Source organism: Xiphophorus couchianus, chromosome 13 (assembly GCF_001444195.1).
Source record: "Xiphophorus couchianus chromosome 13, X_couchianus-1.0, whole genome shotgun sequence".
Taxonomy (NCBI): Eukaryota; Metazoa; Chordata; class Actinopteri; order Cyprinodontiformes; family Poeciliidae; genus Xiphophorus; species Xiphophorus couchianus.
The window spans coordinates 5,567,849-5,594,123 of record NC_040240.1 but is presented as its reverse complement, the minus strand read 5'-3'; the positions used below and the strand labels follow the sequence as shown (position 1 = coordinate 5,594,123).

At 40.9% G+C, this 26,275-nt stretch overlaps 2 protein-coding genes across 3 annotated transcripts; one reads left to right on the top strand and one right to left on the bottom strand.

Moving 5' to 3' along the window:
• The first annotated feature begins 220 nt into the window (after nt 1-220).
• LOC114155306 (digestive cysteine proteinase 1) lies at nt 221-8,207 on the top strand. The gene is made up of 11 exons (XM_028035134.1): nt 221-390; nt 772-831; nt 914-1,006; nt 2,333-2,505; nt 3,082-3,343; nt 3,432-3,627; nt 4,035-4,228; nt 4,311-4,402; nt 6,605-6,766; nt 6,957-7,146; nt 7,228-8,207. The coding sequence occupies exons 1-11, from the start codon at nt 345-347 to the stop codon at nt 7,413-7,415; spliced, it is 1,656 nt and encodes a 551-aa protein (XP_027890935.1). The 5' UTR covers nt 221-344; the 3' UTR covers nt 7,416-8,207.
• On the bottom strand, nt 8,056-22,994 carry LOC114155308 (solute carrier family 22 member 13). 2 transcript variants are annotated; one of them, XM_028035136.1, is made up of 10 exons: nt 21,889-22,993; nt 19,674-19,777; nt 17,657-17,811; nt 16,963-17,131; nt 16,734-16,848; nt 15,020-15,126; nt 14,728-14,939; nt 14,010-14,118; nt 13,712-13,924; nt 8,056-11,921 (listed from the first exon to the last, which is right to left on the bottom strand). In XM_028035136.1, exons 1-10 carry the CDS (start codon nt 22,222-22,224, stop codon nt 11,849-11,851), a joined length of 1,593 nt encoding a protein of 530 aa, XP_027890937.1. In that variant the 5' UTR covers nt 22,225-22,993; the 3' UTR covers nt 8,056-11,848. The 2 variants fall into 2 exon arrangements, with proteins under 2 accessions (XP_027890937.1, XP_027890938.1); XM_028035137.1 differs by lacking the exon at nt 8,056-11,921 and having other exon boundaries at nt 13,727-13,924; nt 14,015-14,118; nt 21,889-22,994.
• Nucleotides 22,995-26,275: the final 3,281 nt, after the last annotated feature.

Genomic DNA, 26,275 nt, shown 5'->3' with positions numbered 1-26,275 from the left:
TTCAAAACATCAACACAAAAAAAAACTGCACCTTTGGTCGGTTAGAAATGTGCAAAGAACAGCAGAAAGTTGCTCAACTTACCCCGGAGATCACCTTAGGTCATATGACCCATGTCACATGACATTAAAACACTAGAACCCGCCTCTGATATCTCATTGGTCAACACCTTTCCTGTCTGTGATTTGATTGGTCGAGACGGGACGTCAATGGGTTCGCGTTCATTTATCGAGTGTTTCGAGAGATACTGGGTAGCATTTGGAGTCATGTGTTGTCGTGTTTCTTTACTGTAGTCCGGCTCCTTTTTTTTCCCGTCTCCGTATTTTTTAAACCCGGTTCAGACACAATGCGGCCTTTGTACGTTGCCGTTGTTCTTTTTTGGGCTGCCAGCGGTAAGAGACGACGCTGTTTTCAGTCAGCGAAGGTTGCGTGAACCCCGTTAAAGGAGCTAGCGTGAGGCGTTATTGCTGCATAGTAGCAGCTGTTGAAATAACGTTCCTAGCCAGCTAGCTGACAGCTAATAATAATGATAATTTGTGCTTTAGTTACGTTTTATGCTGCTGAACTGTAATTCGCACAACGAAGCTTGACATGTGTTGTTATTACTCAGCTGTTTTGGGTAATAGGCTGAGTTGAAACACTTCACAACGAGGAGTGTCTATATTCTGTGTTTTATGCGGCGGAAAAATGCTATTTTGATACATTGGTTGTATTAAATTACGTGTCAAATCCGTGACATTCATTGTTTTATTTTTGGGGGGCTTATTTTGTAGCCACGCAGGCAAAAGCTGTGCCTTCTCTTCCTGACTTCGGGGACACCTATCACGTCAAAGGTAAGCTGGATGATGGCAGGTTTTAGTCCTGATGACAGGGATCTGTATCCTTATACTTTGAGGTTTCTCATTGCCATTGCAGGTGTGATCTCTCTGCCCTATGCTGAGATTTTGGAGCCATTTGAGGGCTGGTTTGACCTCGCAGCAAAGTCCAGCCGTATAGACTATTATCATGGTAAGATAATAGACCTTAGGCAGAAGGCTCTTACTGCCGATTCTGTGTTTTAAAGGAATATATGGACTGAATGGATCCAGACCCGATATTCTGTTGTGTCAGTGAAAAGAAGCCAGACTTCAGCGGCATCATCATATGTGAACAGGAAGTTAAAAAGAAATGAGAACTTGACCAGCTAACTCATGTGACACACATCACTTTAGGGTTTTTTGTTTTTTTTTATTGAACCCGAGTTCTGATTTTTATTTTTCAGACATATAAAATATAATGACCAAGCATTTTTTTAAGGGAAATTGACAGTCACTTCCAAAAATATGCACACTCTTAACATATTCAGATTTTTATTTTTTATTTGTCTCCACCTTCAGTTAGTTGTATTGGCATTTTATGTAATTAAAATTGAAATCTAAAGGATTGCATGTTCAAACTCTTGTAGTGGATGTTATGTTTTGGACTGTTGCTCTTTTGTTGTAAATGTCAGTATATCTATCTGTATCTATATCCTTTTCGACTCCTAAAGGCGATTGATAGTCTGTGGTCAGATCTGAAAAGTGAGGTTTCTGGTCAATATATCTGAGCTTGAGCTACTTTGCACAGAAGAATTGACAAATCAGTCTTTTGAAATGCAAAACTGATGGAGAAATACCCCAAACTCTTTAGTTGCATCAAGTGCTTCACGAAGAATTTACTTTGGGGAATATAAATGTACACCACACTTTTTGGGGGAAACAAAAGTATCTGTTTCCATTACAATTTTGCTCAACCTTCTGCTTAGGCCCCAGAAATTATTGCGATAAATGATAATCCTTTTTGTTTTGAGACCATTTTCAAGTAATATATTAATGATGGCCTAATAATGCAAGGTTGCTCTATCAAGCATCAATAATACTTTCATTTTGTAAGGAACACTTAATACTGGAAGTGGAAGACATTTTAAATATCCAAAATAAAACATGACAACCAAAACAATAAATAAAATGGACTGTAACATCTCTGTAAACAAAAGTCCCTTCAAAATGCATAAATCATCAGACCGGAAATTTTCAAGCTCATTTTAATTTATCCTGCCACTAATTGATTACCAGAGCAGGTTCACTTGTGTTTTTCTCAATCAGATGTAACTTTAAAAACAAAGCAATGTTTTTGACTGTAACATGAAGAAGTATAAAAGCCTCTTTCCCAACTGAAATGTGAGCCATAAAATTGCCGCAGGCGGTCATAAAATGAGGAAGCTAACTCGATCCATAATGTAAACGCAGACCACCGGTGTCGGTTTAGTGGTTTCTGCGTCGCTCTAAGCTTCCCTCTGTGACTCCCTCTCACCAGGCCAGGTCTCCACTTACCAGTTGGCGGCTCAGCAGGAGTTTGGCGTTTCCTATAAAATCACTCCTGAGACCACAGAGGTGGAGCAAAACGTCATGAAGTGCTTTCAGGTGAACGGCACGAAGGACGAAGCGGTCCAGCCGCAAGCGTCGCTGCCGGACGTGCAGGGCTTCCAGGTACGGCTGCGTTCTTCACACTGACCCCAATGACGACATTTCAGGGTATCAGTTTGATCACATTTAAAACTCTTCTTCTCTTTAAGTTAAACTAGCATTAAAATTTGACAGTGAAATAGATGGCTTAGAACTATGTAAGCAGCAGCTATGCTAGGGTCTCTAAAATGATGAAGAAACTAGCAATATTATAGATATAGGATGGTTCTTGTGGATGATTTTGTAAGGCTTTGACACTTCTAAGCTGTGTTACTAACTGCAAAACAGACTTGAATATCTGAAATCATTCATATTTCAACAAGTTTATATTAGCCTGCAGCCTGCTGCTTAACAGTATGTTGCTTTAAGTTTGGCGACAATACTTTTAAAATATCACTACTGTAATTAGAATAACAAGCGGCGCCGCTTTAGTTTACACACCCCGACTGTCCTCGTTTTCACAACCAACAACATGTTCAAACAGCAGAACATACTGAAGTTGCCTGCCTTTGCTTTGTAGAAAGTTATCAGCGATAGCAAAAATGCTAATCATCCACTTAGGTTAGCGTTTCATTCTCACCCTGCCGTTTTCCTCTGTAGTTCTTGAGGATGGAGTATTACGGCGGCTCGCTGTGCGAAGTCTGGCAGAACGTGACCACCGTGGGCTACAAGAAGAACACCTACACACTGTGGGTGACGAACGCAGAGAAAAGCGCAGACGGACAGAAAAGCACTTCCATACCCCTACACTACGAGATGATGGGATACAACACTCTGCTGGGGTCCCATTATGACAAGTACCTAGTGGACTACAAAGAGTTCAGCACCCGTTTTGACCCCAAAGTTTTCTCTCTGCCTGAAGGTTTGAGGGCGAGCCGTCGGATTTAGCGGGAACATTTTAGAATCATCCGATTACGACAGCAGTTACGTTTTCTTCCTTTTCCGTCAAGGGATGACTTGCGGGGGATTCCCAGGTCCAGGGGCGGAGCACCACCTGCTGGCTAACCCGATGAAAGAACTCATCCACACCTCGGCTTCAGGCCACTCTCAGAAGATGTTCAGTCATTTCAAGGAGAAGTTCCAGCGTCAGTATGGCGACGACATGGAGCACGAGAAGAGAGAGCATGCTTTTCTTCACAACCTCAGGTTAAACGGGGTGTCCACGCATCCTTAAAATGTCTTAAATTCATGCATCAAATATTAAGGCCTTAAAATGTAAGGCCTTTAAAAAGCTAGCTAGCTACATACAAAAAAAGCTAACTAGACGCAAAACAGTTAGCTTGATATAGAAAAGTCATCAGCTGCAGATAGAGAGATGCAAGAAGTTAGCTTGCTGATGCAAAAAAACCTAGCTAGATTGATGCAAAAAAGTTCACTAGTTAGATGTAGAAAAGATGGCAATATAGATGCAAAACAGCTAAATAGATGGAAAAAGTTAGTTAGCTAGAGACAAAAAGGTCTTACCTTGACTTTGATGCAAAATTGTTACAACTATTGATTTTTAACCATTATGGCGTGAAAAGGTCTCCAGTAATGTTTTCTTGTTGCTGTAGGTATGTCCACTCTAAGAACAGAGCTGGCCTGTCCTTCTCCCTGGCTCTGAACTCTCTGTCGGACCGCACCATGTCGGAGCTGGCAACCATGAGGGGGAGAAAACGAACCAAGACCCCAAACAAGGGTCTCCCCTTCCCAACCAAGCTGTACGAAGGGGTGAAAGTACCCGAGTCTCTGGACTGGAGACTGTACGGTACGCCTGAGACACTAATCTTTTCCCCTGAAGTCAAATTTGTCAGCACTTTACTTGTTGCTCATCCTGTGTCCATTTTCAGGTGCTGTGACTCCAGTGAAGGACCAAGCCATCTGCGGCTCCTGCTGGAGCTTTGCCACCACTGGAGCAGTAGAGGGCGCCCTCTTCCTGAAGGTGAGGCAGAATTAAGAAGCAGCTTTTAGCATGGCGAGTGACCCCATTCCAGTGTTTTCCACTGATGGGCTAATTTCCTATTCTCTTTGAGGATGCAGATGTTCAGCACAACGCCTCATCTATTCACTATTTTCACTGCACTTAATTCTGGTGAAGCGAAAAAACTGGCATCACTTTATCATTAACTGCATTTAGGGCGAATGATAGTAATAAAAATACATTTCATATAGGAAGCAAAACTGATCAAGTTATTTGAGTCCTTAGTGACATACAGACTCTTTCAACAAATTAGGATATTATTGAAAAGCTAATTTATTTCAGAAACTCTATCACCAGCACATTATATAGATTAATTACACACAGATGGATGTTTGAAAGCCTTTATTTTTGTTAATATTGATTATTTTCCACTTGCCCCTAATAAAAACATGACATTTAACATTAGAATATCACATCAAACCTGTAAAGAAATGCAGCTTTAATGCAAAGTATGTTTAGTGCCTGCTTTAAAGGCTGTCAATTTTCAAAGGCATTCCTTCTCCTGCGTCGCCTAGCAACCGATCCAAACATGGGAGCAGTTTATTATGGGATCTGATGGCACCCTGTCGAAGTGAGCAAATTCTTTGACTCCGTCTTGCACGCACGTCGCTCTCCATCACGTCTCGCGGCCCAGGTCCAGTAGAGGACAAATGGTTTGCAAGTAATCAAACCTGCTGGACTTTTTCTCCTTTTTTTCACATTTTGAATGCATTTTGTTAGGATTTAATTTAGTTGTTTGTTGGATTTTATTCAGGGGTAACTGGAGTAAAATGTGGAGGAATACAAATGCACACCACATTTTACAGATTATATTTCCAGTTGTTTTCATCAGACTAATCAGTATTAGCTTTGCATAGGAGCCTGTGTGCGCTTTTCTTTTCAGGACGCTTTAGTTAAGGTAATAAATTATCGACCGGAACACGTTGAAGTCGTTCACGTGTTTTGTTTCATAGTTCTCCCCATTTATCAGACGTGTCGGGAACGGGGTGGGAGGGGCGACAGATGTCGAGCTCGATCAGCGAGCTTCTTAGAGTCGGTGCTGCCTAATAGTTCTGCAGCGGTGGCAGGAACACAATGTTCCGGCTCGGAGGGAGAGCCGTGTGTGTGTGTGTGTGTGTGTGTGTGTGTGTGTGTATCGCCAGGGCTTCGGCTTTGTACATCTGCCAGGATGTGGCGCTCCCCTCCCGCAGTGGGACGGTGACCTGCGCAGAGCGGTGACCCCGGTCCTCACCGGCAGCTTCACAAACACAGCCGGCTTCACTTCCAGACCGTCTCACAGCATCGCTCTGCAGATCTGTGGAAGAACAGCCGGTCCAAGGAAGTTTCTGTCTGTTTGAGGACGGTTTCACTTTATCTAGAGAAGTTTATAAATCGGTTGTTAAACACGTGTTCAGGGTTGCTGGATAGTTAAAAAAATTCAGTGAGAAATTGTTTCCACTTTGTCTGATTTTTTTGTATGAATTATTAAAGCTAGTGCTGAGACGGTTGTTTTTAGTGAAATGTCCACCACTACCTACATTCAGCTCAAGTCATAGTCTTTTAGGCAGATTTGTGTGTTTCCTTAATTAGTGGCTCAGATGTACAACCTTTAAATGTTTCCCTGGATAAACGTTACGGAAGTGTTTGAAGAACTGATTATAAGAAAGGAGGAACTTTTGAAGAATTTCATATTTCCTAGAAGTTATCCTCCCTTTTTTGTTTATTTCCTTTTTTTCTTCTGTGTTTCCTTCCATGTTTCCTTAGCAGTCTGTACTGATTAAACAGTAATAAACTTATGGGGGAACTTTTGTATTTATCTTTCATAGATGAATATAAAGTAAATTTTTATGTCAGTTTGGGAAAAAAAACTGGAACTTTGAAATGAAAAAATGTTTGTCTCTAAATAAATGGGTGAATCTCATCTGTGCGATGCAGTAAAGTGTTCAGCAGCCAGAACGGTGCAGCTGCAAGCTACTTTTTTTACTCTTTGAATCAAACATGTAAAATGTTCTACTAGAATATCTCTAATAAAACAGAAGAGAATGTGTGGCTTAATGTTCTCTCTCTATTGACAGAATCAACAATAAATGCGTGTTTTTAATCTTTAGCATAATCCCTTTTTTCCGTCCCCTCAAACCGTAGTGGTGAGAACAGGTAGCTGACCTTTGACCCCTGTTCTTCCAGACGGGCTCCCTGCAGGTCCTGTCCCAGCAGATGCTGGTGGACTGCTCCTGGGGCTTTGGCAACAACGGCTGCGACGGTGGGGAGGAGTGGCGAGCGTACGAGTGGATCATGAAACACGGAGGCATCGCCACCACAGAAACCTACGGCGCCTACATGGGAATGGTGAGCCGAATTTCATCACAACTCGGAGGTTTTTAACAGCTGCGGAGGTGTTTCATATCGCCGAAAAACCTCAAACACGTTCAGAGGTGTTATAGGGAAAAAAACTGATGACTGATTTTCCACTCTGAGGTCAGTCACATTTTTTTTATTCTTCCATAGTCAGGTTTTTTTTTTTCCCCTCCCTGAACAGAACGGATTCTGCCATCTGAACTCGTCGCAGCTCACCGCCCACGTCAAAAGCTACACCAACGTGACATCGGGTGACGCGGACGCCCTCAGGTTGGCCCTCTTCAAGAATGGCCCGGCCGCCGTCAGCATCGACGCCTCGCACCGATCGTTTGTCTTTTACAGCCACGGCGTTTACTACGAACCGGCTTGTGGTGAGCTTTACGTCTCTCCGGACGTTGCGGACGTCTCTGTTCCCGTCTGCAAGCTAACGTTCCATTCCGTTATCGATTCAGGGAACACCACGGACGATTTGGACCACGCCGTGCTCGCGGTGGGATACGGCACGTTGAACGGGGAGCCGTACTGGCTGGTTAAGAACTCTTGGTCCACGTACTGGGGCAACGACGGCTACATCCTGATGTCTATGAAGGACAACAACTGCGGAGTCACTACAGACGCTACATACGTCACTCTGGCCTAGATACTTCCTGTTTGTTGTTGATGTTTACGCTGTTGTCAGTGCCTGGGTCTGAATGACACTTTATGTTTGGTGTGAGCGTCTAAGCAGCCTGAAGATATTTAGGGGTGTACCGATCCACTTTTTTCATTTCCAATCACAATATCTAAGGTTTAATATCGTCCGATACCGATACAGAAAAGCAGTGCTGAATTAACGTAGAACTTTCTTTTTTTAAAACACAGACTGAAGTACTGACTTACAAAATTATTTTATGACTTTGTACCACTACAGCACACTTAAAAACACCAATAGCGTTGCAAATCTTTTTTTGTTAAGTCAGTGTAATTAGGAGTGTAGCAGGCAATGTAAACTGACAGGCAATGGGTTGACTATCTTGGTCGAACATGTGTAAATTAAACTTCAGCAAACATTTATTCGAATGGCTCAGGAAGTTCAGCTAGCAATTCTGGAGTATGACATCACTCAGAGCACAAAGCATAGAATTGTATTGAATAGATCTGTCTTTGTGGATCAAGCACGTTGCCATTGATTCATGATCTAGAATTTTATTTCAATATCGGAAGCGATACAGATCATATCGGATCGGTGCATCTCCAAAAGTATTGTTTTGCAAAAGTTGCACAAATATGTCGTCTTTATGTTTGTTTCGTTTCAAACATGTTTATTGCTGGAGGCACCAAGGCACTACGCCTTCATTTCAGTTATACAAAATACATTTCATGACACTTGATTCATTTCCACTTGATCGTTACACATTTGACAAAATCGTGACAATAAAAACGCTGGAAGTTCTCCGCTTGCAGTGACATTTCTGCTTCATCTCAGGCTCTAAGGCGTGCTTTCTTCACTTCATTCAGCCGAATGTCAAAACTTTCCACATTCACGATGCCTGCAGAAGTATTCCCACCAACATTTGGTAAAATCACAAGCTTGAAAATATTGAAAATTGATTTTTATGAAATAGAGCAGGGGTCTGCAACCTTTGCAACCCAAAGAGCCATTCTTACCGGCAGTTCACCTAAATAAAACTTGTTTAGAGCCACAAATGTTACACAACATTTTAGAAAAAAATTTAACTTATAATTTCTGAGCCATATTCACCTTATGACCACAATTTAACTTCAGTTTTTAAGTTTTGAAATAAAGAAAAACAAAAATCTTCAAGAAAAACAAAATGGATTCACTTTCCTCTATCAGATGTTATTTGTGGAAAATATTTTGGGGAAAAAAAAGTTTTCTACATGACAAGGAATATTAATCTACAAAAAAAATACACTTTCAGATGTCATTCTTTTGTGGAAATTCAATGTAATTATTCCATGAGATGAAGAAAACAGCTAAAACATTAATGTGTTATAGCTATTGGACACATCCATTTCTTGTTTCTTAAAAGATTTTTTGATTTATCATAACTACAAAATCCCATTAATTATATCTGATATATATATGTATATATATATGTTGATATACAGTATATATATGTATGTATGAAATATATGTGGTAACATATGAAAACATTACCACATTACTGATTAATATTTTCATATTTATTGATGCCATAATGGACCGGTCAGTAGAGAAAATAGTTGCCTAAATAAATTACCAAACGGAGTTGTAAAAACTGTATTTTCACTGCCATTGGTATCGCTATAAACACCACAAAATATTGTGATGACATTTTAAGGCGTACTGCTTCACCCTTATGTTTATATTTAGAAGGGTTATGTGGTTCTTTATCATTTTATCCAAAGTTATTGTGGAAGTTTCTAAAGTGCCGCGGGTTGCAGACCCCTGTAACAAACCAACACGCTTTCACTTTGTAATTATCTTCTACTTTGTGTTGGTCTATCACAGAAAATCCCAATAACATCCACTAGAATTTGTGGTCGTGCTTTAAGAAAATACGAAGAATATCAAGATATGCAAGAATCTATATAAACTTTTTTTTTTTTTGGCTGTAGACAATTTTTGTTTTAAAAACATTTTTTTCGCAGCAGAAATCTGCAGCAACTTGATGCCTGCACTTTTTCTCAACCATTTCTTCTACAAAATGCAACTACAGTCCTTAACCCTACTAGATCATACAACTCAATAGAGTATATATTGATTCACACGTGATTACGTTTCACTCATCCAAAACAGCATATGTCTACGAAAAATACTAAAGTCGAGCACCTTGATTCATGCTGATCTGTTACATCCCATGATTTCAATACAAAACCAAGTCTATAGAAGTCATACAAAAGCTACACAGCGCATGACAAAAGAAACTAGTGCATGCAAACTAATCTCGGCTGCAGCTACTTGAAAAAACAGCATTAAAATACAGCAATCATGCTTCACATTACAACTCAGGAGACATGAAATACTTTGGAAAAGTATGAAAAATGTATGAAATGTAAAAATGCTTAAGAACCCTGTCCAGGATTTACAGTCATTGCAGTTCAGTGAAGTTTAAATGTATCAGATTTAAACAAACTAAAGGCCTTAAAGTTGGGAAGATGGAAACTCATATGAACGACATATGGTAAAGACAGATAGAAGCAATGCGTAGCAAAATGAAAGCAGACCTTTGAAAGCCAGTTGAAGGGGTTAGAGGTGCAGTCATCATCCATAGGACTCAGCACCTTTACATTGAGTGGACTGCTCTAAGCATGTGAAAGAGTATGGAATATTCCAATTTTAAAAGTAGAGATATGTTAATGCCAGTATATCGCATAAGTATCGGCCGATGACGGTCATTTTTTATCGGATTGTTTCGATAAGTAAAACTATGGCGATGTTAACAACTAATGTTCATTTCCGTTTTATTGCTATTTATGTTTCGCTATCGGCAGGCAATGTTTGGTCATGTGATGAAGCAAAGGATTGTGTACCTTGAAGCGGAGAAGCAACGTCAACATGGTGGTCATTTTATAATATCAAAAGGGTAGAAAAATATATATATAATATCGGCAAATAGAATTTATCAGCCAGAACAACAATATTGGATGGTGCATCCTGAGTGAAAAGTCGTCAGCAAAATGACTTGGGTCATTTATGATGTCTTTTCTGAACTATCCATCATTCTGCGGCAACAAAGACTGAACAATTGAACGTAGCTGCAGATCAACCAAGAAATGCCTGTCTGAGGTCAGGCATGAAAACATTTAAGACCTCCATAACTATCACCCTAACAACTATATTTCTTTACCCAAGCTTTGCGATTTTGTACCAGTACACTAAAAATCACTGCGTATTAGCTTATTTTACTTGTTAATTTAGTATTTTGAATTATTCAGGAAATTACAAAATACTAAAATCTTTTTAGGGACAGTTTATCATAAGGTAGAGTATGATCCTCTGATCAAACCAAAATAACTCCAAGTTGACCTAAAATGTATTATTTGTAAGATTCATAGATGTCAATTCAGTTCAAAAATACTTTATTGATTCCAAAGGGACACCTGGTGGGTATGGATGGCGCATGAAGCCCCCTCATGACTGACAGCTCCTTTTCGTACACATGAAAGTCTACACGGGTACGAAATGCCACACCTTTAAATTTGCAGAGTTGCGTCGATAAAGAAGCAGGATTTCTGGAACAGTCTAATTTGAACATAAGGGAGCAAACTAGTTCATGGAACTGTGTCACGCAACTTGATAACAATCGAAAGAGATGCACCAAACCTGGCAATGTTGACAAAATGGATGCCTGCAATCTTTGGTGAACTGAAGTAAATTGATCCGTTGAAGAAAAGAAATCTTCATAGAGTCAGAAATGCTAGGATATTATATATGTAAATCATATAAATAAATAATGACAACTGTTAAATGTGTTGTTCATCTGAGGTGTACTTTCCAAATTGCTAAACCACTTATCTCAATGTCCTTATACATAAAATCCTAGATCTGAAAGGTACTTCTGCTTTTCAACGAGACCCTACGGAGTTTATCAGGCCTGTAAGCTGCATTAGTGTTGGACTGGCAGTTTTATATAGACATTTATAAAGGTATACAAATATGCAAAAATTGTCTGCAAACTCCTAAGGTGAGTTATTTTCTACTTCCTTACATGTATAGGACACTCTAAATGAATTCGCTTTGTAAAACTGGGTTAAAGGTACAAACTGGACGACGGATATACGGAAGCGTAAACTGCAACTATTCCTGACTGTTGGTTCTCACCTGCGTCTGATTAAACAGGGAGGTTTTCATTGGCCTTGGCAGGAGCGCTGAATGCCTTCTTTGTGTGTGTTTGTGTGTGAACACCTTGTGCTGATTTGGTGTGTGGAGAATGTCTTGCTTTCTTGGATAGAGCTCATGATCACATTGTGACTTGCAGTTGCATAGAAGATGATTGAGTGTGTTAGATATCGGAGCTTCGAGGCAGCGAAACGTTTGGTTGACAGAATCGGCTCATCTCTGTTACACAGATGTTGAGTTCTGGCTCGCTAGATGTTGCAGCTGCTCTCTGGTGGTTCGAAGTCTTGGTACGGCTCAAGGTTTTCCAAAATGGGAGCCATCCTGCCAGAGATAAAAATACAAATGTAACGATTCCTAACAGTACCTTGAATCATATAAATTGAACTTTTATTGGCATTTTATTTGATATATCTAAACGAAGCTAGCCTGGTAAAAACACTGAAGAAGAAGAAGAAGAAGACAAGAAATTAATTGTGCAATTTATTTATTTCAAGGTCAGTTTAATTAACATAATGTTTTTAATGATTTAAAAATATATTTTTTACTACTGTTTTTTAACTACTTATTTCATATTTATGGAAGCCCGTTTCCGTCACTCTGTTAAAAAAAAAAAAATTATCTCATTATAATGAGATAGTATCTCAAAATAATGAGATTATTTTATTTTATTTTTTAACAAAGTGGCGGAAACGGGCTTCCATACACATTACTTCAGTAACCAAAACGGATTTTGTTTTAAATGTAATGGTCAGGTATCAACAGTTAGCCCACCCTACTCATAAACCTCTATGAAAAATCACTTAATTATTTTTTTAAAAAAATGCGATTTATGGTAATGCTCTTATTTTGAAATGTAACCGGACGTAATAGGCGGAAGGAGACCGGCTAGTCGTTATATTTTCTAAGCGCTTCTCCTACCCTGGGTTACGACAGAAAGCTTGTGAAGCTTAAAAAGTAAGTGAAAGTCCGATACCAGAGAAGTAAGAAAGCGACATTAAAATATGAAAAAAGTACAATGACTAGGGTTCCCACCTTTCAGAAATTAAAATAAGGGACGCCCACCACGGCCCGTGTCGCCCTACTCTCATGGGGTGAAATGGCCGCTTCAGTGACGGACATTATTTGCCAGCTAAGTGGTTTTTAAAACACTCCACAAGTGTTTCCCGGGATACTGGGTCATATACAGCTAAAAGAAAGATCAACTCTTTTGATTTACAATTTACTTTTTTAGTTAACCTGTGAAAAATCTCGTTCTCTGGAGACAAACTGTCCTTGAAGTGCACTCCAGACTTGATCAAAATAGTATTGTTGCATGGATTCAATACTCTCTGGAAGGCAGTAGATTTTTAAAAAGCTAAATTAATCAAACTTTCAATTAATCCAAGTACAGAGGTTTTAACTCTTTTTAAAACTGCAATAGCTGCCTTGATAATCAAATACTCGTTGTTAAACGCATCTTTCTCTTCCACCAACACTTCCTCTGTTGTGGAAGAGGAATATCTAACCACATTCAACTGGGTAGACGTTTCAGAATCTGAGTCAGAGAAAGAGTCTGAATCCGAGCTGCTTTCCACGACTGAATAATAACTTGTTTGCCAAAAAGGTATCCAAACAGGTTCCCAAGCCTCGTCATCCGTCGTGTCACCGCCAGCACCTGGGTCATTTGAATAGACTCTCCAATGCTGTGGTGAAAGTTCTTCCTCTAAAATGATTGGCAAACGTTCCACTAACACCCATTATTCAGAAAAATCCTCAGGATTTTATTTGTCAAAAACACCTCCCCTGGACTGCTCTCCGATGTCCCTAACTCAGAAGGAGTATCCCTAGGTGGACTCAGACAGTCTACAGGCTCTGGAGATATTGATGATGGTACCCCCATACCCTTCTTCAGAAAATCCTCAGGGTTTTCATTCGTCAAAAACACCTCCACTAGACTGTTCTCTGGTGTCCCTCACTCAGAAGGAGTATCAGAGAAATCCCCTTCAGTGGGAAAAAGCCAAGATCAAGATTAGAATCGAGCAGAATTGCGTCGGAAGGCAATGGCTAGGCTAACACGCAGCAGTGCAACAGATTTTATTTACAGGGACTAGCTCTTTATCTAGCCACAGTACCTGATGTCCCAGTTCTCTACGTCCTCCAGCGTGTCTGGCAGAGGTCGGTCAGCAGTTTCAGGCAGCGCCAAGGCGAGAATGGCTCCCAGAAGCGGGGAAGTGCCGAAGATGATAAGCGGCGTGACGGGGTTATGGTTGTGCAGCATGTTTATAATGGGCGCCAGTACGCCCCCCATCCTCGCAAACATGCTGGACACGCCTATTCCTGTTTGCCTGCAGATACACCAAGTGCCGAAGCTGCAAGACTGCATGCCTGAGGAAACCTTAAACTACTTGGCAGAAAACGTAGAAGTCCTACCTTACCACAGTAGGGAAAATCTCAGCAGTGTACACATAGATGACAGCAAATGAGGCTGTAATACCAAACTTCCCAACCATGGCAAGCCCAGTCAGGACATTGGGATGATCTACAGACAAAGAAAAATATCGACATTTTAGACAGCAGATTTTATATGTATTTGTAGCTGATGGATGGAATTGTTGGTCGGATGGACCGATGGATGAGATTAGTGATTGGTTGGACAAAGAGGATTGTTGGTTGGTTGGTTAAGTCAACCAACCACCATCTATCTATCCTCCATCTATGTAATGGTGGATAGATACAGTAGATGGATTATTTGTTTGGTTGGACAGGTGGACAGACAGATGTATGGAAAGACTAACGATAGACTGATGGACTGGTTGGTTGGACAAATGGATGGAAGGGTGGATGAATTAGTTGGATGGATGAATGGACAAATGGATGAATAGATTGCTTTGTTGGACAGATAGACAGTCGGATTGACTTGCTAGTTGGATGGACAAATTAATAGGTGGAATTGATGGATTCGTATTTTCACGTTCTTTCTTCTTTTTTACATATTTATCTATATTTGGAAGACAACTAAGTCAAATTTCAAACTTTTCCAGACTGTGTAGCAACTCCCTGAGAGTTAGCTGCGAGATCCTGCAAAGCGCATATCATTTTAAGATATTTTCTGACACTGCAACCAATCCCTGGTCTCCATCCTCCATACCTGCAGGGACGGCGAGCATCAACAAGCAGGCAAGACCCCCAATCGCCAGGAAGCCACTCTGGGAGAGGCGTCGGCTGAAGGGCAGGACGACCAGGACCAGAGAGCGAGCTGGGATCTCAACCAACCCAAACACAAACTGGGTCAGGTAGAGGTCCGTCCCCAACCGAGACACACCCAGAGACAGCCCATAGTACACTAGCACGTTCACAAACCTGTGATTGCAAACAGAGAAGAATCAAGAAAGATCTAGAAATAACGTTGAGGAATGCTGAAAAAGGCAGACAGAACATACCAGATGTAGAACAAAATGATGGTTCTCTTTCTCATCTGTGGTGTCCGGATTAGATCCATAGCTGAGTGACTTCGCTTTGAGCCGCCTAAAAACTCCCACTTTTCAGCCTGATGTGTAAATGAACACGACACACAAGCAAATAAAAAACTTGTTGGTAGAAAATTACTTCAGCACATAAGTTTTACCATACGAGTTTTTAAGCAAAAGAGCAGGAGCAGTATGCAGCTGAAAGCAAAGCACCACAAATGGAAGATGACTGAAGAAGATCCTCTGCAGTCGAGGAAATGCAATGTTCTATTATGACTAAGTAAGTTATCTAACCTTACCGCAACTCTGAGTGTTTTATACTTAATGAACGTTGAACATAAAAGACCCACAAACAAACAACATGTTAAATCCTCAGCACTAAAAGGCCAGTCCAAACATCATCAGAGAAGAACTATAGTATCTGGAATTGTCCAAGCCTTTCAGACTTGGACTGGTCCTCTTCCATCGTGTGTTTACATCCAATTTCTGTAAAGAAGTTTTTAAAAATGCATTTTCTCCGGTTGACCTCGAGTCTATGAAACTGGAGGAACTAAATACATAAAAGAGGTTCCATTTCCTGATTTGTCTAAAGCTTGCCGAGTTGGTTTCAGCACTGTGATAAGGATTGTTTTGAATTTCAATCAAATGACTAAATGTCTGTTCATAGCATCAAAAGTCTACAATTATCAAAATGTTTTCTGAGCACATTAAAACACAAGAAGAAATTTGACTGAAATTGAGTAAGTGCAATAAGCAGCTGAAAGCCGGCATGATTGTCTGAACAGGAACAATACTCAGGTTTTATGCTAACAGGAATATCTGTATTTAGGAACAGTTGGAAGGACATTACAGACAACCTAACATCCTTTCTGTCAATTTCTTATATTCTTGTTCCAAACATACATTCCTAGGGTTGAAAATTTGTGGCCACTTATTTTCAATAACTTTGTGGGAGATATTTAAGAGTGGCCAAGCATTATATATGAAAATCGATTGTTGGTTGGATTGGTGGATGGATGGACAATAGGTTAGACAGATGGATGCACTGGTTAGTTGGACAGCCAGACGGATGGACGGACAGATTGACTGGTTAGTTCGATGGACAGGGTGGCTGGATGGGTAGACAGATGATAGATGCCCAGATGGACGGATGGATTTGTTGGACAGGTGAACTGATTAATGGATGGATTTTTGGAGGGATGGACTGGAGGACAGATCGGCAACAGCTGGATTAGTTGAACAGACAGATGAAACTGTTAAGTTACAGGAAATTCCCCTAAATTTTGGACTGGCATCCTTTTACTTTACACCATCTGCCTGGATGGAAGGACAGACTGGTTAGTTGTATGTGTAGATCACAGGTGTCAAACTCCAGTTCTGGAGGGCCACTGCCCTGAAACTTTTGGACGTGCCTCTGCTGCACCACACCTGAACAGAATAATTAGGTCATTAAGGCTCTGGAGGACTTGTCTACACAAAAAGGAGCTAATTAAGCCATTTCATTCCAGTGTTTTGTACCTGTGGCACATCTAAAAGCTGCAGGACAGTGGCCCTTGAGGACTGGAGTTTGACACCCCTGGTGTAGATGGATGACTTGATGAATGGTCAAACGGTTGGCTTGGTTGATTGGACCGACAGACTGACACATGAATGGACAGATGGAAGGAAGAATGCAACAGACGCAGACCTGGACAGCGGGAGGTAAGACCCGGCCGTTAACTAGCGCAGCTTTGCGGAGGAGTGCGATGGCTTCCTCTCTCCTGTCGTTGGCCAGTAGCCACCGGGCAGACTGGGGCAGAACCCTGATGGAGGACACAGCAGATATAAGGGGAGAGGAGGAACTCAGCGCCACACAGAGGGCATTCATTGTATAGCATGAACACGCATAGATCCAATTTTCCGGTTGAACCTCCCACCGTATGTAGAAGATAAGCAGGAAGCCTGGGGCTGATATGGCGAGCTGCAGTTTTCTCCAGTCTCGTATCAGGTAGGCCACCCCTGCAAGCAGCATGTATCCCAGGCCGAAGGCGTAGTCCGTGATGATGCCCGCCAGCATGCGTCTCTTGGTACACGTCCACTCAGTACCTGGCGTAGGAAGATTGAGGAGGTTTTGGGAGAGAAGAGGACAAGAGCTGTGAGGTGGAGGATAAAGTGGCAAGGGTTACAAAAAAAACAGTTGATATTTTTTAATAAAAATATTAAAATAACATACAAGTGGAAGTGGAAATCAATAAAACGTTAATAATAGTTTTCGGTAATGCATCAGGCAGAAAAACCTGAGTTTATATTTAATTGCAGTAGGAGAGAAAAAAAATAGTAAGAAAAAATATTTTACAAAGGAAATATGGTTCCCCATTAAGCCTCGTTTGTTCTGGCTCCAGTTTTTAACTCTATAGCTCTAGCTCTAACTGTAGATTTGGGCAAGTTTAGACAAGCAGCTATTTTCTGATACAGACTAACGTAAAGCAACACACACATCCACCTTAAGAGAATGGAAATATACGCAATGTCACATCGATGACAGGGAAACAGGAAGTCGGAGGTTATAACTGGAACGTTCATAGTTCACCTTGTCTTGTTTGTCTTTGAGTGTGATCGTTTAGTTCGTACCAAGAACAAAAGCGTTGATAATGACTCCAGATACGGTGGTCCCAACTGCGAAGCGAAGAATCGCGTAGACTGGGAAGTTGGGCGCAAAAGCTACAGCGACTCCAAACACAGTCTGCAGCGCGATGGACAACAGCAGGACCAAACGTCGGCCGTACCTTTCACAAAGAGAGCACTCTTAAGATAGTGATGGTCTGTCACATAAAATTCCAAGATGGCTCAAGATGTAGTTTTTAGGGCTCATGTTAAGCTTTCAGCCCGGATAACACATTTAAATGTTGAACCAGAGACATCTTCCAAAATAAGGCAGCCTAACCAAAACCTGTCTTTATAAAAGATAAACTGTATAACACATTCTTGGTTGCAGGTGTTCAGCACATGAATGTCTTATGGTAACTTAGTGCCTTCCACGGTGTCATACTATTTAAATTTTCCTCTCTAAAGGTTTTTTCTATTGCTTCATATTGATACTGTAAATGACTTGTAAAGTGGCTTCTAGTTTTATGTTTGGGATTTACCTCCTGATGTTTTCTGAGTTGCCTTCCCCATAATCTATTCGCCTTTTCTCCATGTTTGCAATAATCTTGTTAAAAGTGTCAAAGTTTTTCTCAACCACCCAATCAATACGCTGTTCATTTCTTTTTTGATGACTTGTATTTCAGTAAGAAGCTGGACATTACAGGCAGCTTGATATCTTACCGTTCTCCGTGGCTTGACCTCATGGCCCCTAATCTTGACAGCTTGCCCCATTAAATCTTCTCTATTATCAGCATTTTCATTCCTGACTCACAAAATGGTCACTGTGGTTTCTTGCTGTGGTTGTTTTTTTTCTTTGCACTTAATGGACAACTCAAGGTTTGCGAACAAGCAGCGAGCTTCCGTCCTAAAGGTAAGGGTTTATGGCAGGGATTCGCTAAACTATAGCTGGGATTGGTTCAGCCATTGTTCCATGCAGAACATCTTCATTCTCACATTGCTCAGTTTTTTCACAAAAAGTATTTTTATTAAATATGTTATAAATTTACAACTCATACACCCAACACAACTTTAAGTATTACGTTAGCATACTAAATGTTTGGCTCCAAAACAAATATTTTGTAAGCAAACTAAACATTTAGCTTGAAGCAAAAATATTTAATTGGCTAGAAATTTAATTAGTAAGTTTGTAAACAGTTAGCTAGCTCAGACCTAACTGAATATTTAGCTAGGCCAGAGTGAAATATGAGTCGTGCTGTCTGTAGCTGCCTTCAACCAGCCTGATGTCAATGCACAACAAGATTCCCTATAAGAAGAGTTCAACCCCAGAGCTGAAATTTTAAGGTGCATTCAGGGATAATTTGTTCACTGGGTTGTGTATATATCAAAACAACTCCAAGGTGATGTAAGCATTTTTTTTAAAAAATCCTCAACTATCAAGGCTGACTGATTCAAAAACATCTGTCATTTTCAGGTGGTTCTATTGTTGTATAATTTATCCAGGATTTGGCTTTATCAGATTATTTTTAATTCCCTGAAAATAATTAAAATAGAGCTTCTGAGAGTTCTATACTAGCAACTCTTTCCAGGTCTAAGACTTAATAATCAAAGACACGACAAAAATATATATATATTTTTTTCACTGCTGAATAAAGTAAATATATATATTTTTTTGTTTGTTTCTCTTGATCGAGGTGTACTGAACTGTGCCTTTAAATCCGAGGCACCTGCTTTTAAACTCTCCTGGATTCTGTTTTGTTTTTCTTGGGGAAGGACACCACCATTTCTCAGAGGATGTCATACGTCTGAAACAAATTCCACCTCAAAGCAGAGGTCACCAGTTTGAGTCAAACCCCCTTGTGTATTTTTAACTGTTGAACTAACTCACCGCGGTTTGTCAGCCTCCCTACTTACACATAACAACCACTTGCCAGCAGGACTCCTCCAGCAGCGCCCGCCCCTTTAACCACACTTTGATGCTGAAGATCAGCCTGGATCGGCCGAGTCTGGCGTCTTGACTCAAAGTCCGAGATTCCAGCCTTACCTATCAGCCATGGCTCCAAACAGCACAGATCCCACCAACAGGCCGAACATGTAGATGGACGATCCGAGGCTGTTCAGTCCAGCTTTGCTGCACACCAGGTCCCACTGGGAGGAGAAGAAAGGAAATAGTTAAAAGTTGCTACTGAATCCTATTTGTTCTGTCGTTTACAGATGGGTTTCTCCAGGCGGGATACAATTTTTACTTGTTGTTTGACATTTTTGCCACGTACCATATTCTAGCTTCCTACTAAAGTCCTCTCAAGGTGCTAAAACAAATGTTTGGTTTTTATTTTTAATCAAGTCTCTTTCTTTTTAACTTGAGCGTTTCTGCACCCATGATTTTTCAGATTTCACGCAGAAAGAAAGACGAGACACACAGAAACAGATTGAAAAACATCTGAAAGGAGATACAAAATGTCGCAGAGGTCGTGCAAGAAATGAAAAATGTAAATGTGTCGACAATTAGAGCCAAAAGCATCTGCTGTGTAGGAAACACCAGTTAGGTGTTTTAAAAATAAAAAAAAAATAAAAAAAACAAGGCTCAGGAAACTGCTAACAAGCAGCACAGCCAAAACAACCACAATGTGCTAAATGTTGCAAACTATTTGTAGCAGAACGTCCATCCAACGTATGGAAGCAAAAAGAAAAAGAAAAAACAACAACCACAAATCATCATATCAGTGTGGTTTGTGGTTGTTTGGTCTCTGTCAGGAGGTCTGCTGCACGATGTGTGCAAGTGTGCGTCAGAATCGCACACAAAAGTGTTTTTTCCTCCTAAAGACTTGCTCATGTTATGATCCGCTCTTTAATTAGTTCCATAATAAATGCTTAGCTGTGGCTGTTTTCGGCGTGGCTCACAAACCAGAGGGCTCCTCCATTAGCGCGTCTATCAGCTAGAAACAAGCTTCCTATTGGTTATTTGCAAACCTGTTCCATAGGGAGTGGATAATCCCTCTGGAGGTGAACGATGCAAGGACTTAGTCATAACTCTCAGATCGCTCGACAACAACATCTGCACAACATAAATGTCATCATCTGCTGGTACGCTCCGGAGTTTAACACAAGAGTTATTTTACCAACCCAGGACAAACAATGGAACTGAGCCGCGACTGTAATTGGGTGTGTTTGTGTTTGTGTTATTCAAAATGTTTACTATTACTAAAAAAAAAAAAAAAAAAACTAGCTTCATCTAACAAATAAATGCAAACACTAAAGTGTTGTAGGATAGGTAGGCCCCCATGAAATCCTTTTTAGTATTTTCCAAATTCCATTTTTTCCGTTCTAATTTTTCTGAATTCCTTTTTTTCCCCCATTTTATCCTTATTAACCCAAAAAGTGTGAAGTATGAAGTGTGAATAAAACAAAATTAACAAACCAATAGCTAAAGGCCAACATTTACTGTTATTTTGTTTCACAGATGTAACAGACTGCTGTGGTTCAACAGAACATTTGTTTTATAAGGTGTTAAAATGTGATTCCTTTTATTCCCTTCCAACAGCTAGCCTTCCCTTCCAGCCAATGTCAGCTAATTCTGTGAAACTCTGTGATTTATTGTGGATCCCATTTTGTTTACTAAATACCGAGATCGGATCCGCCCTTTCCGCATCGTGGAATGAGAGGCCCTAAAAGTGGAAACGGACTCATACCACCACAAACTGTTTTGGGACCAGTTTATGTTGACTAAACACAACTAATATCTGCCGTCATCGGTGGCCATGCTAACTAGCCTGAGCATCCACGAGAGGCTCTGCTATCGGGAAGAAGCTGTGGAGTAGCAGCTAGAGAGCAAGATGAGAGGGGAAGAGGCAGCGTATACAACCATGATTGACAGTGCTAAGACCCTCCTCCTGAGTCTGATTGGTTGTTTCTAGCTAGCAGAGGAGCTTGATTTTTTTCAGTTTATCTGTCTCATACAATACTGTCACAACATAATGACAGTTTCAATAAATAGACTATGTACAAAAAAATGTTTTTCCTTTTTAAATTTTTTTTTTTTACCATAGTTATGTGCTAAGCTGCTGCAGAAGGTGGTGGAGTGCAGGGGGCTCCCCTCTGGGATTACCCAGGACACCATTCACGCAGGAACCGCCACTGCTTATTAAGCAACGTGGTCTATCTTATTATAAATATATATATTTAAAATTCTGTTCCTACGAAACTTATGAATTTATTCTTGAGCTGAGCTCTTATTTCCGCATCGCATCATCCTCCGGTACCTCGGTCACAGTGGTGCTGTGGAAAACCTCCATGCTGTAGACCCAGCCGCGGCCGCACGGGACGCGCTCCGTCCGGTTGCCCTGCGGCCGCAGCATCACCTCCGAGGAGAAGCAGGAGGACTCCGAGAGGCTGGCGTTCTCTGCGGGGAGCGAAGTCTGATTCCCCGCTCCTGGGCTGGAGCTTTCCCGGCAGCGGTAGGGCGGCGTGGCCCCGGTGAAGATGCTCACCATCATGTGGAAGGCGAGAAGGATCTGAGGCAAACAAATCCAGATGTACAAGATCTTCTGATATTTGCCAAAGCCGCCGACGGCAGCGAGGATCTGGTCGAAATTCATAGGGTGGGACTTTATGGGGATCTACAGGTCAACGTGGAAGAGCGGCTCCTCTGCAGCACCAGGCAGTGGGTCAGACCAGGATGTAAACAAGGTGTATCTACTCCTCCATGTGCAGCAGGGGGGAAAAAACACAGCAACTATCTGAATCAATTCCAGTCCCAGGTCATCTTTCCCCCTCCATGCCTCCAGCAGCGGAGCTCTTGCTCTTTCCAAAAGCCGAGTTCTCCTGATCCACGCGTGAAAGTTTCTCTCTCTCTCTCTCTCTCTCCGAATCCAACACGGGAGCGCGTCCAGGTTCACCAGCCGGAGGCGCGGGAAACCGGATGCAATTAACGCTCCACAATCAGAGGCACTGTTGTTTTAAGAAGTGAGAGAAGACTCGCATCCCCCCCCCCCCACGCGTGCTTCTGGTTTCCCACTCGAGGCAGGATCGTAGACAACACGCTCCATATGTGTGGATTTTAAGCGCTGATTTAAAGGCACGTTTATTACATAATATTCAATATGTTTGGTTTCTGAATTACGATGCACAGGACGCGTCGTAATTCATAACTCAATATTGCAGTTACCGTTTTATAAGCATCTCATTTGCATGAAATGGTCGTGGAGCGCGTGCCTTTGGCTCACGCCAGCTCTCTGCTGCCATCTGCTGTTCGATCAGGCGGTGGAAGATTTCAGATAAATCTGGTGTGTTTTTGCTGTATATTTGGAGGATCAAAACTGACGTCATTAAAAATAAGAGGAAAAATGTAAAAAGAACAAATGTGAACATTTTACATCAATTAAATTTTTTAAAATAAATGTTTTAAATGAATTCACAAATATTTTTTAAGTAATTAAGAAATAAAAAAAAAATAAAGAGACATAAATGCATCTATAAATAAAAAAAACATTCAAAAATGCTTTCAAAAACAGTAAAATTTAACTTGTGTGCTTAAATGTATAATTTGTTTAAACTAAACTGAAAAGATAAATATGAAGTTCAATTGAATAATAAAACACGAGGTAAACTTGTCCTTTTTTGAAAAATGAAGTGGTGCATTTGAAGCATGTTGATTTATTTAATGGACCGTTTATATATTTCTGCTTTCCGTTTTGATTGTGTGTTTCTTTACTCCATAAATCCTTTGAAGATTTTGTTTGATTCGGCGCTTTTTATTTAAAATGTACCCCTGAACCAACTAAACTTTCATAACAGCATGTAATTAATCAACAATGACTGTTATAAACATTTGTTGTTATGATACTGTGCAAATACACATTAATGTAGATAAAAATGCTATGATCTGTCTCGAGAGTGAAACAGATTATAGGCGAATCAGTGATGCAGAATGTGAAATGGCTGCTTTTCTTAGAGTTACCTGATACATGCTGGTGTCCTGAAATGTGAAGCACTGAAGCACATTGATTGATTACGGCTTGGATCACTGAATCCAGAAAAACAAGAATGTGAATTCTGAATAACATTTTAAGTCGCAGCTCTAGAAGTAGACAAAAACAAAGCACACAGCAACCCAGCTTAGTATTTCCAAAAGCAAAAGAGAGGAAAGAGACACTTTGCAGAACAAAACACAATTTTAAAAACAGACACACGAAAATCAGAACAAAAACTCCTACCTCACCAGAAAACCATTGAGAATAATCTAAATATTTTTAACTATTCATTTGAAAAAAAAAAAATGTTTCTTTCCTGAGTGGAACAACTTGTGTAAATGGCTGCACAAGTTAGAAATTGTTCAGAATTTTTTCAACTGATATCTTCAGTTGAACCAGATATTTACATACGCTGCATTAAAAAGACGCACACACCTTTCTTTTTTCTCACTCTCCGAAGTTAAAGCAGACCAAACTTCTCTTGTTTTAGGTTAGAACTGCAAAAATTATTGCTATTTGCAAAATTGCCAGAAAACCTAGCGAGAACATTAGTTTGTGTTTTTGTTGTTGTTGTTGTTTTTTGTTTTTAATTTTCTTTGAATTCATAGGTTTGTTCATAGGAAAGGTTCGTGGTCAGCTGGCAAAGAAAGATAGAGTTAGGCTAGATCTGAGAACATGAATAACTGCAGAGCATGGTGGCGGCAGCATCATGCTTTGTGGATGTTTTGATGTTGATGTTACTTGTGCATTACGCAAATCGGATGAACTAATTGAAAAAAAGAGGAGTTTTTCAAGCAGTTTCAAAGAGAAACATATCAGAAATGACCACAAATGAAGTCACAGATACCATACAAACAATATTTTGTCTTTAAAATAATCATTTTCCTAACGTGTTGCATGTTAATGCTGTTTGAGATTGTCTATTTATTTATTTTTTGAACAGTACACTTCACCAACCGCGGTTGCTTTTGTCTCGTGTTTTCGTGCGTGAAGCTTTTATTTTGAAAGCGGAGCCCAGAAGTCGTCCTGTTTCTGCCTCTGACGCTGTGACTGCATGTAGCGCAAGCTTCGGAGGAGAAGCGCTGGAAAGGACGGACAGGTGGGCGGGGGAGGGGCGCGATGTATGGATGAGAGGCCGAAGGAGGGGACCGGGTCCGGGCATCGTTTGGAAACCAGTCGGAGTTGCCAGCGCCGCAGAGAGAGACAGAGTCCCAGATCTCCCATCGCTCCGCCCGGCCGGCCTGCCTGCCTGCCTGCCTCTGTTCCTGCCCATCCCTGGAATATTACCCCAGCATCATCATCATCATCATCCCGGCCCGCCTGGCTGCCTGTAGTTTCCCCTCTTGGATGTCTCACTGAGACGGGACACCCGGATCCTTTCATTGGGAGAGTAAGTAGAGAGCAGCTCACGTTATTGCCAATGTCATCCACCATAAGGTCAGCTGGTCGCGTTCGTCGTGCCGCTGTGTGTGTGTGAGAGAGAGAGGACACATGATTTCCACATGAACAACGAGGATTTTCACCCATGACGCGACCTGCTGATGGAGGTGAAGCCACGCCCCTCAGACAGCATTCAAACAACTTCGTTTCTGTGGACCCTGCTGGCACTAACCACACCGACTGCAGAGGCAGCTTTAACTACATGATTCGTGTCATACTGTCATTTCTACCGACAAATTAATTTAGGTTATTTTTGATAATAAATCCTGGTTTGGGTGGTTTTAACACCAACAGGGTTTGAAAAAGGCCAATGTCAGCAAGCTAGGGGTCCCTATTAACCAATCACAACAGCTAGGCTAACATTAGCATCCATACTCAAATATTTATGCATCATACATCTTACATCGCAGTTGTCGTAGCTTATAACTTAAAAAAAAAAGTTAATATCAGCTTGTTGTAATAAATGTCTTCACAGTTTGAAATGTTATGCTGGTTTGTTTTTAAGAAGTTTGTTGTTACTTCTGAAGTCATTGTACATTATAGGTCAGGGGTCCCCAAACTTTTTATTACAGCGGACCGGTCAAGACTTGGCAATTTTGATGCGGCCCCGGGGGGACAGGGTGAGGGGGCCGTCAGGTAATGCTTCTTCATGTTGGTGTTCCCGCTAAAGCCTTTTGGGGTTTTTTTTTTCCTGCAGTGTGTGCTGTGTTACGTGGTGGTGTGTTGAATATGCCCGATCTAAAATCGGGCATATTCAACATTGTCTTGGCCCGATTATCTCAGCCTGTGGGGTTTTCACTGAGTGGGAGCGAGAACACAGCCTGTTGAATGTGAAAGGTAGCCAATCAGAAAACGCGGTGACGTAAGAACGGAGAGGAATCCCAAACAGTTGACATGGCAACTGAGAGTCCGGTGGACATCAGAGGTGATATGTGGAAATGTTTATTACTATATATAAAGGTCATTTTTATATATGTTTATTATATGTGGTTATGTTTATTCAGTTAAAAATGTTAACTACGAACAAACATAACTCACCTCCCAATCATAGTGCAGCAAATAGAGCGGCTGCTCCGCCATCTTTTATCAAAAGCCTTTTCTTTTTACGTCTTTTATCGCTTAAATGAGCCACAAACTATCACTGCTGCTTCATTCCGTGTTTGATTATTCTAAATTCATGTTTGGTATGTTGGGGGTTTTACTGGATTTTCTTCTGGGATGTTCGTGAGTGGAACCG

Coding starts and splice junctions, on each gene's coding strand:
- LOC114155306 (XM_028035134.1), top strand. CDS start 345: ATGCGGCCTTTGTACGTTGCCGTTGTTCTTTTTTGGGCTGCCAGCG. Junction 391..771: donor TCTTTTTTGGGCTGCCAGCG/GTAAGAGACGAC, acceptor CTTATTTTGTAG/CCACGCAGGCAAAAGCTGTG. Junction 1,007..2,332: donor CCGTATAGACTATTATCATG/GTAAGATAATAG, acceptor CCCTCTCACCAG/GCCAGGTCTCCACTTACCAG.
- LOC114155308 (XM_028035136.1), bottom strand. CDS start 22,224: ATGAATTTCGACCAGATCCTCGCTGCCGTCGGCGGCTTTGGCAAATAT. Junction 16,849..16,962: donor CTGCTTATCTTCTACATACG/GTGGGAGGTTCA, acceptor GTCCTCCATCAG/GGTTCTGCCCCAGTCTGCCC. Junction 14,940..15,019: donor ATCATTTTGTTCTACATCTG/GTATGTTCTGTC, acceptor TTGCAATCACAG/GTTTGTGAACGTGCTAGTGT.